Genomic DNA, 10,858 nt, shown 5'->3' with positions numbered 1-10,858 from the left:
TGCTTTCTGTTTTTTAGGATTTCAGTTTGTTTGTTTCAGAGTAATGCTCATAGTTTGTAGGCATTCCTCAGTCATGCATTGAGAGGTGGATACCTCATTTAGTTTCCTATTTAAGGATTGTAATTTACTCAGAATTATTGTGAAAAATAAGAAAGTTTTCTCCCTTCCTCATATTGTGTTTTCAAATAAAACTCACAAAATATACAACAAATTTGGTATCAGGTCTTTAGGTTCGATTCAAGAAGTGTTCATAATGTCGAATGGATCAGGGTCAAATGGGCTCTCTCAATTGCCTATCTTTAAAGGAGTGAAGTTTCAGTTCTGGGAGTTGAAAATGAAGACCTTGTTCAGGTCTCAGGAACTGTGGGAACTGGTCGAGACTGGGTTTGAAGATGCCAAACCAGCAGAACCAGATCAAGCACTCAAAGATAAGAGAAAGAAGGATGTTAAAGCCTTGTTCATACTCCAACAGGCTTTAAATGAGGAAATCTTTCCTCGTATTGCTGCTGCAACCACATCAAAAGGAGCCTGGGATATTCTGCAGAAAGAATATGTAGGTGACAAGAAAGTAGTCAAGGTGAGACTATAATCTCTAAGGAGAGAGTTTGAGACTTCTCTCATGAATAACAAGGAATCAGTGCAAGAGTACTTGTCCAGAATGACTGAAGTGGTGCAGCAGATGAAGGCATATGGAGAGGAGATGACTAATGAGCATGTGGTTGGGAAAATTCTAAGGAGTCTCACACAAAAGTTTGATCATGTTGTGGCAGCCATTGAACAAACAAGGGATTTAGATACTTATTCCCTTGATGAGTTGGTAGCCTCTCTTCAAGCACATGAAGAAAGGGTGAGTAGATACTCAGAGAAAAAGGAGGAGAAAGCATTTCAGGCCAAGGAAGATAACTCCAATGATAAGGCAAGAAAGTCCAATAGAAGTGGACGAGGCAGAGGAAGGGGAGGCTATAGAGGAAGGGGGCGTGGCAGGTCATCTGGTCAGCTCTCTCAGAGTAATGTCAAGGAGACTCAGGCTGCAAAAGGACCAATGAAGTGTTACTATTGCACAAAGCCTGGGGATAAAGAGGTTAATTGCTGGCAAAAGGAGAAAGATCAAGCTGAACAAAGGGGTGATAATAAGGCTAACTTTGTAGAACAAGAAGAAAAGTTGTTTCTGACAAAGGATCACAAAAGACTCAAGGAGGAGTCTGGTATATTGACAGTGGGTGTTCAAACCACATGTCAAGCACCAAGTCAATGTTCAAAGACTTGGATGAGACAAAGAAGAGCTTGGTCAGGCTTGGAGATGATAAGAAATTGTGGGTGGAAGGTATTGGCACAATTGCTATCAAAACTGAACAAGGTAATACAAAAATTTTACATCATGTTCAGTATGTCCCTCTCCTAGCTTATAACCTGTTAAGTGTGGGACAACTATTAGGAAATGGTTTCTCCTGTTTATTTGATAACAATTCATGTGTAGTTAAGGATAAATCTACAAATGAAATTGTGGCCACAACAAAGATGGGTAGTAATAAGATGTTTTCCCTTGATTTGGTTGAGACTGTCAGTAATGCATTGACAGTAAAAGAGGATGACAAAACTAAGTTGTGGCATCTACGTTTTTGGGCATCTAAATTTGCAAAGCCTTAAATTGTTGAGTAACAAATCTATGGTAGAAGGGTTACCAAATATAGAAGAATTTGGCTTGTGTGAAGGGTGTATTTATGGGAAGCAATCTAGGGGTTCATTTCCTACTGGCAAGGCTTTAAGGGCCACTGATTATTTAGAATTGGTCCATGTTGATCTTTGTGGACCAATGCAAACTAAATCATTTGGTGGGAGTAAGTATTTTCTCTTGCTTACTGATGATTATAGTAGGATGAGCTGGGTATATTTCCTGAAATTAAAGTCAGAATCATTTGAGTATTTTAAGAAATGGAAAGTTATGATTGAAACTCAAAGAGGAAAAATACTGAAGTGTCTTAGAATTGATAGAGGGGGTGAGTTCACATCACAGGAATTTAATGATTTCTGTGAAAGCAAGGGAATCAAGAGAGAATTGACTGCTCCATATACTCCTGAGCAGAATGGAGTTGCAGAAAGAAAAAATAGAACAGTGGTGGAAATGGCAAGGAGCATGTTGAGGTCAAGGAGTCTGCCAAATGAGTTTTGGGGAGAGGTAGTATCAACTGCTGTTTATATTTTGAATATTTCACCAACAAGGGCAGTTGCACACAAAATACCATATGAGTTATGGACAGGCAGGAGACCCAATGTAAGCCATCTCAGAGTCTTTGGTTGTTTAGCCTATGCCTTGGGCAATTTAAGATCAAAATTAGATGATAAATCAGTGAAATGCATATTTGTTGGATATGCAACCCAATCTAAGGCATATAGGCTATACAATCCTTTAACTGAGAAAGTGATAACTAATAGGAATGTGGTATTTGCTGAAAATAAAGAATGGAATTGGGAAAATGATGCTGCAGATCACAGAATGCTCACATTTGAACATTCTAGTGACACAATTCAGGGAAATGAAGATGTTCAGGAGGCTGCTACCCCACCAGAAACTCCCCAAAGTAATTCATCATTTGGTTCAGATGACCGATCATCTGGTTCAAATCAGTCATCTGACACAGATTCAGATGATTCTCCCCCTAGAAAAATGAGATCTCTTGAGGAGATCTATGAGCAGTGTGGTTTTGCTCTAGTTACTGAAGAACCAGCTGATTTATTTGAAGCTGCAAAGCAAAGTCAGTGGCAGATTGCAATGGAAGAAGAGATTAAGTCTATTCAAAAGAATGAGACTTGGGAGTTGGTTGATCCACCAACTCAGAAGAAGCCAATTGGGTTAAAATGGGTTTTCAGAACAAAATTTAACATAGATGGGAGCATTCAGATACACAAGGCAAGGTTAGTAGTCAAAGGTTATGCTCAAAAGGAGGAAATTGATTTCGAGGAAACCTTTTCACCTGTGGCAAGATTTGAAACAGTAAGAGTAATTCTGGCTGTTGCTGCACAATTAAAATTGCTTGTCTATCAATTTGATGTGAAGTCTGCATTTTTGAATGGAGAACTGCAAGAAGATGTCTACATAGATCAGCCTTTGGGGTTTGTTAAGAAAGGAGAAGAGCAGAAGGTCTATAAGTTGAAGAAAGCCTTGTATGGGTTGAAACAGGCTCCTAGAGCCTGGTATAGCAGGTTGGATGAATTCTTTGCAAAGAGTGGGTTCAGAAGAAGTGAGAATGAGCCCACTTTGTATACAAAGAAAGCTGCTGATACAGGATTTATTATGGTATGTGTTTATGTGGATGACATTATTTATGTCAGTTCATCACAAGAGTTATTTATGCAGTTCAGAAAGTCTATGATGAATGAATTTGAGATGAGTGACTTGGGATTACTGAAATACTTCCTTGGCTTGGAAGTAAATCAGAGTAAAGATGGAATCTCAATTTCATAGAAGAAGTATGCTTAAGATCTTTTGAAGAAATTTAAGATGGAAAACTGTGAAGTAGCAATAACACCCATGAACATAAATGAGAAATTGCAGAAGCAAGATGTCACTGGGCCTGCAGATGAGAGTTTATTTAGAAGTATTGTAGGAGGTCTGAATTATCTTACTCACACGAGACCTGACATTGCATTCAGTGTGAGTAAGGTTTCTAGATTCCTGCATTGTCCAACCAAGCAACATTTGGGAGCATCCAAAAGAATACTCAGGTATGTGGCTGGAACTGCATACAAAGGAATTCATTATGATATGTCTAGCAGGTTTAGTTTGATTGGATACACAGATAGTGACTGGGCAGGAGATCTGGATGACAGAAAAAGCACATCTGGGTCAGTATTTTTGCTTGGGTCAGGGGCTGTGACATGGAGTTCAAAGAAGCAGGATATTGTTGCACTGTCATCAACTGAAGCAGAATATGTTGCCTCAGGTGCAGCAGGAAGACAAGCAGTTTGGTTAAGGAAATTGCTGGCTGATTTGGGAAGTGTGCAGGAGAATGCTACAATTCTGCGGTGTGACAACAAGTCTGCAATCTCTATGACAAAGAATCCTGCATACCATGCCAGGACTAAGCATATTGAAGTTAGCCATCACTTCATTAGAGGGCTGGTCAGTTCAGGAAAAGTTGAGTTACAATTCTGTGGCACTGATCAGAATGTTGATCTATTCACCAAAAGTTTACCACAGGCCAAGCATCAACTGTTCATGGAAAGAATTGGAGTTCATGACATTTGAATTAAGGGGAGGTGTTAGAATGCATAATTCAAATGTTTGCTTAAGTTTAGGACCCAGTCAAGTCATGGCCTTAGTTTGTGGATCATGACTTAGTTGTTGCTTTCTGTTTTTTAGGATTTCAGTTTGTTTGTTTCTGAGTAATGCTCCTAGTTTGTAAGCATTCCTCAGTCATGCATTGAGAGGTGGATACCTCATTTAGTTTCCTATTTAAGGATTGTAATTCACTCAGAATTATTGTGAAAAATAAGAAAGTTTTCTCCCTTCCTCATATTGTGTTTTCAAATAAAACTCACAAAATATACAACACTGTTTTGGGCGCGGTTCCGACGAAACTTCGTCAAACCTATGTGCGTTATATTACTCAAGTCAGAGGCTGTTCTTTACACCATAGGTTAGGGTGTTGGTAAGGTTCATAATGGTGGCAGGTTCGGGTGGTTCCGTCATTGACGCGACGATACCGTAACTGCTCTGTTTTGAGGCAGCTTCGTAGTTGTCGCGTCGATGCTGTAACAAGTAGCTGGTCATGGTGGTGTCATGGTGGTAGGTTTGGGTTGTGTGTAGTAGGTGACCGTCGTGTGTGCTGAGTTGGTGTCGTGTTGACCATGGCTGGGTGTTGTTCATTAGTGAGGCTGTTCGTAGGTATTATCATTTGATGGTCGTGCGTATGTCCGGGGACTCGGTCAGGTCGTAGCTCTTGTCGAGTTTCTCCTGTCTTGATTGTAGTTGGGTAAGCGAGGAGTACTTATCGTTTGTCGAGTCGGGTTGTGCGTTGGATGTGGATGTGGGCGGCTTGTAGTAAATGCATGATGGTGTAAATATAGTACTCCCTCCATAATTCAATATATGTCGTTTAAGGTATTTGTATTTTTTGCTTTTTATATGACGTTTATCTATTTTCAAAGCAATGACTTTTCAATTGATAGTTTCCATAATCAATTTGACAACCGTACTATGTACCTTGCCTTCACTTTTTCACTAAAGTACTCCAATTTAAAGCCTTACCCGTAAATAGTGTAGTAGGGAGTACTATTTCCAAAGCTATGAATTACTCTCTATTTAATGTCATTGTCATGAGTATAGCTTTTCTTAATAAGTGTGCTTTTGGCTAAAACGTCATATATAGTATAATGGAGAGAGTATTACGTACGTAGTAAGCTTAGTAGTAGTTAGCTAAACATAAGGTATAATAAATGGTTAAGTATTGATCTTATATTAGTTAATAAGTACTCCCTCCCATTCATCATAATCTTCCCATTTTATTTTGGCACAATACTTTAGGAAAAGTATTAAAATAGGAGTAAAAGAGTTGTGTGGGGTTGGTGATAGGAAAGAGGGATGAATTATTAGTAGTTAAATAAATAATTGTGGGGCCAAAACATAAAGGAAATTAATAAAATATGAGTAAAAGAGTTGTGTGGGGTTTGGTGATAGGAGAGAGGAATGAATAAAAATAAGAGTAAAAGTTTCTAAAAATAGAAAGGGGAACATTAGTTGAATAATCCGTTTCGGGAAAGAGGGAACATTATAGTGACTGGGAGGGAGTATTAATTAAGCAAGTAGAAAATATAGATTATGCAATTTATTTAAAATAAATTGTAATGGGTAATTAGTTAGGTGATTTAGTTATTAATTTACGTTATTATAATTGTAGATTCGGGATTTGTTGAGGAGCATTATTAAGTTTGCTTGCGCGCTCGGAATTGCTAAAAGGTAGGAATTTTCAACTCAACTCGGGTTTTATTGTTAAGTGAACGTATACTTAATTGTGACGGTTGATGAGATTAATGTTAATATTGTGATTTATTATTGGAGATAGAATATTTGTGTTTGCTAAGATGTTGGCTGAGCTGTATGACGGGATTGTTATGGAGTATTTGTTGTTGGCTATATTTGGTATGGAGAGTTGATTATTCAGTTGAGCATAACACGGAGGGTGTTACTGCCAGTTGTGCATAGCGAGTGATCGTTAATGCCAGATGTGCATAGTAAGTAATTACTACTGCCAGAGATAGTTGTGCATAGTAAGTAATTACTACTATCAAGTGAGCATGGTACGCAAGTACTACTGCCAGTTGAGCATAGCACGGTGTTAAGGGGGTTGTGCTACTGCTAGTGACGTAAGTGAATTGTACGGATGAAGTGATAAGAATTCGAAGGATGTCTATTTTGGTTGGATTATTATTATTTTTTAGTTTATTCATACTCAACCTCGTGGTTGACCGTGTATTCATGAACACCTGTGATAAACCATAAATGGGGAGCATATTTGCAGGTGCTAAAGATTAGTTGACTTGGGAGCTTATGTGATACGTGAGGATTCAGCCATTCTACCTAGAAGTCTAGATCATATAGTTATTAGTCACTTTATTTATTTCCGCTGCGAGTTGTATTTAATTTTATATTAAGTTTTAGTTTGGTTAAGTTATAATAAACATGTAATCGCTAAATTTTATTTAAAGTACTTTGGTTTGTTGTACTTTCTTATTCACTACCTCGGGAAACCGAGATGGTAACAGTCCTATTTATTTGAGAATGTCTTGCTAAAGGCTCCTAAATAAATGGGGGTGTTACATAAACGATACAGAGCGAGTAACAATTACGAAAACTAGAGGTGATGAGTCTTCATCAATGTTGTTAGGATAGGGATCCTACTTTGGATCGGAGATGGCTTGATAGTATCCGATCGTGGGATCGAATCGAGGATCGTAAGATCCTACAAATAGCTTGGATAAATTTTTTTTGTAAAACATATTGTTATAATTTGTGATTTATTATGTTAAAAAATCATTTAATTACAAAAAAACCTTTATAACCATATTAAATATTACATATACCTTTAGTTTAGAGTTGTAAACACAAAGAACAAGAACTTCACAAAATTAGAACATAAAAAAGCCTTCTAGGATCCTGAACAATCCTATCATCGATCCACACGATCCCGTCCGATCCTGACCGATCCTATACTGATCCTACCACCAGAACGATCCTACGACGATTCGAATCGTTTTCCACTTTTTAGATTCTAAGATCGTACGATCATACGATCCGGTTCACGATTTTAACAACATTGGTCTTCATAGCATCACCACCTAGGCACTATATACTTCTTTTTTTATACACCAAACATATCTTTTTTTGATTGAATGCCTTGATTTATGCAATTATGTTAGTGCAAGGTGAAAGCCAAGCAAATAAAAAGAGGACCACTATAATCATGATTACAATTAAGGTTGAACATCACCAAAGTGTATATCTTTGTTCCCGTTTTTAATTTTTTTTGCAATAATTTGCCTTTTTGTTGGCTTTGAATCTTTAGTAGCTTTGTGCTTCTTGTAACAATGTGTTGCAATCAAAGAGTGAATCTCTCTCTAGAATTTGTGGAGAGAGAACTCTCTCTAAAAGCAACCCAAATAATAAGAAACCAAGAGGGGCTTTCTTTGTCTCCTCCTTCCAGTTTCTTTCTATGTATCATTTCTTAGCTTTCTTGTTCATTATTTTTTTTTTGTAAAGATAATGTGGATCTTCTTCTTTCTCACAAGAAGAGAGAAAGCTTTTAGTCAAATTTCTTTGATTTATTTTACCTTATTTAAGACTAGAATTTATTGGTTCTCCATTTTAACCTCAAAGAGTTATATTTAGTCGTATATGTCTTGCTTTTAGAAGGTTTAGTTAATCAAAGATTATCAGCATATTTTTTGAGTTGAATCTCACAATCTTGGTTTTAAGCCAATCTTGTAGACATGAGCCACTTTATTTTACAGATCTGAATTTTTCCTTTGTTTGGGCTGTCATGAGTTGAATCTCAGATGTCATGAACTTTTCTTATTCCTCCAATACTTGTTTGTGGAATTTCTTGATGCTTATTTGTTCATTAGGTTTCCTTCTTTTTCGTTCCTGTCTTTTTTTGATTGGGGACTCTTAAAGGCTTAGACTTTCTTTTTGATAATTACCGTCTTCTTGCCCTTTTCCGTCTAGACTATTTTTTTTTACTTCTTGATAATTACTTTCTTTTTGATAAATACTCCATATGATACAATGTACAGAAAATGATTTGGCGACACCGGGTGTTACTCAAAGTGAGCGACACACGGGGTATTATTGTAATTTACTCATGTATTTTGTGTTTCCTTCATCAACATTCAAATTTTAAACTTATTGGTGGTAAAGGGTAGTTTAGGTAACTAATATTAGTTAATTAATTTAAGATAATAATAATAATAAATTAAAAAAAAATAATAACCGATTTAAGCGTTATTTGCGGAACATGGAATACTCCAGTGCGGGACCTAGGTGGGGGCCTGCGGGGAAAGTGCCCCTGTGATCATTTTAGAAATAAATATCTAATATAATCTTACATAAGCAACATTGTGTTCTGGTTCAGTTGGTAAATGTCTCTCCTTGTGAATGAGTGAGGGCTGATTTTCATCGACGACGTTTTAGTAAATATCAACGACGTTTTTCAAAAAAAAGACGATAACCGCCCTTCCACTCATCCAACACTTTCTCTCTCTAAAAAATTTCCTCTCAAATTCTACTAAAAATCAACTAAATTAAAAAAAAATCAACAACAACAATTAACAACATGACGGATCCCGAATCACCGGTACGTAAACAACTTAATCGCTTCATTATTTGCTTAATTTTCATTTTTTTTTGCGCATCGTTAATTCTATTCGATAGTTGATTTACGTCACGTATTAACTTAGTAGTAGCGAAATTGCGATTTTTCTGCGTAAATCTGAAATTTGTCCCCCAAAGGTAGAACCATGGAACAAAGTTGAGATCCAACGTTCAGCCCATGGTCCAAACATTGGATTTTCACGTTTGCCATGGTCCAAACGTTGGAATCTATTGTTTGGCCATGGTTGAACGTTGGAAACCAATGTTTGGCCATGGTTGAACGTTGAGTTTCCTTGTTTGGCCAAGGTTGAACGTTGGTTTTGCATGTTTGGCCATGGTTGAACGTTGGAAACTAATGTTTGGCCATGGTCGATTGTTGAGTCTCGTGTTTTAGCAGCCATTGATTACTCGTTTTATCTTGTTTTTCTTTCGTTTTACGCAATTTATTTAGGTTATGAATCTTTTTTATTGTCTTAATATAGTCCGTATTGCTTGTAACAGGATTCGTGGGAGACTTTTAGCGAGAATTCAATTGATTATAACCCGTTGTTCGAGACTACTATAGATTTCGAAACGCATGACGATGCTTTCAATTGGGCTAATAAAGTTGCATTCGAGAATGGGTTTGCTTTGGTTAAAGCAAATAATGGAGCTAAAAACGGAAAAAAGAACGGGTTTTTGGCAAGTTATTTTCGATGTAAAAGACATGGGTTACCAACCCGATCAGATGATCTTGAAAAGCCAAGGATGTCGCAGAAGTGTTCATGCAAGTTTCGTATTCGTGCCGTTCAAAATTTCGTGTCAAAAAATGATCAAGTGACGATAGTGTGGAACATTGTAACCTCCGAGGGTGGTGGACTACACAACCACAATGTAGTCGTTTATACGGACGGGGATCTGTACTTTGCGGAATTGGACGCGGAAGAGAAGGCATATGTTAGGCAACAAACTATGACCGGGGTTCTAACGAGGGATATTAAAAATTCTCTTCATTTGAAAACCCCAGAAAAACCTCAACCGTCAAGCACCCAGCTATATAATGAAACAAGGAAAATTAGGAAAGAAGTTAGGGGTGAAAGAAACACCGCTCAGCAAATGTTGGCTCTAGCGGTAGAAGCGAAATACGTCCAATGGCATGAGATTAATTCCGAGACAAAAGATTTGACTCATATTTTCATGGCACATTCTGATTCCGTGAGTTGTTCTGGTTCGGGCTTATCCTTACGTGGTTATCATGGATTCGACATATAAAACCAACACATACAAGAATCCACTCATTGAGATGGTTAGTGTCACACCCACCGGATCGTCCTTCTTAATTGCATGTTCGATGATTCCTACCGAGTCTGAGGAGAATTACAAGTGGCTGTTGAAGAAGTTAGCTGACATTTTAGATGTCACGGGAGCATCCCCTTGTATTTTTGTCACCGACCAGGAATTGTGTTTGATCAATGCTCTTGGGGCAGTATTTCCCGGGGTTGATCATTTGTTGTGTCGATGGCTTGTGAACAATGCCATCAATAGTAAAGCCTTTGAATTCTACCGTACTGAGAGTATGAAGTCATTTATCATCACAAATCTAGAAGATGGTTGGAATAAGGTGATCAATGCACTTACCGAGCAAGCGTTTCAGCACGCTTGGGTGTGCTTCAGTCGTAAGTGGAGACGTATATCCGATTATATATAGAGAGCTTGGGGTGAACACGCAGGGAAGTTTATTTTATGCTATACAAACGAGGTCTTCCATCTTGGTAACACGTCAAATTCCCGTGTTGACTCAGCACATTCTCTATTGAAGGCTTGGTTGAAATCTAGTCATCTCACACTTGATACCATGTGGTCCCGTATCCACGACATGCTAAAAGGTCAACACTCCAAGATTAAGAAAGAACTCGAAGATGCAATGAGTAAACCAAGGATAACATCCCGTACTTTCTCCTTATTGCAAGGGAACGTGTCTACTAAGGCCATAGAGTTAATGGAGAAAGAACT

The 10,858-nt window shown here is 37.8% G+C and overlaps 2 protein-coding genes across 2 annotated transcripts; both read left to right on the top strand.

Moving 5' to 3' along the window:
- The first annotated feature begins 3,499 nt into the window (after positions 1 to 3,499).
- On the top strand, positions 3,500 to 4,246 carry LOC141632352 (secreted RxLR effector protein 161-like). Its single transcript, XM_074444906.1, has one exon. It carries the CDS (start codon positions 3,500 to 3,502, stop codon positions 4,244 to 4,246), a length of 747 nt encoding a protein of 248 aa, XP_074301007.1.
- Positions 4,247 to 8,828: 4,582 nt separating this feature from the next.
- On the top strand, positions 8,829 to 10,117 carry LOC141632351 (uncharacterized). Its single transcript, XM_074444905.1, has 2 exons — positions 8,829 to 8,849; positions 9,368 to 10,117. The coding sequence occupies exons 1-2, from the start codon at positions 8,829 to 8,831 to the stop codon at positions 10,115 to 10,117; spliced, it is 771 nt and encodes a 256-aa protein (XP_074301006.1).
- Positions 10,118 to 10,858: the final 741 nt, after the last annotated feature.

Source organism: Silene latifolia, chromosome Y (assembly GCF_048544455.1).
Source record: "Silene latifolia isolate original U9 population chromosome Y, ASM4854445v1, whole genome shotgun sequence".
NCBI lineage: Eukaryota > Viridiplantae > Streptophyta > Magnoliopsida > Caryophyllales > Caryophyllaceae > Silene > Silene latifolia.
This window is presented reverse-complemented; position numbering and strand designations above follow the sequence as displayed.

Coding starts and splice junctions, on each gene's coding strand:
- LOC141632352 (XM_074444906.1), top strand. CDS start 3,500: ATGGAAAACTGTGAAGTAGCAATAACACCCATGAACATAAATGAGAAA.
- LOC141632351 (XM_074444905.1), top strand. CDS start 8,829: ATGACGGATCCCGAATCACCG. Junction 8,850..9,367: donor TGACGGATCCCGAATCACCG/GTACGTAAACAA, acceptor TGCTTGTAACAG/GATTCGTGGGAGACTTTTAG.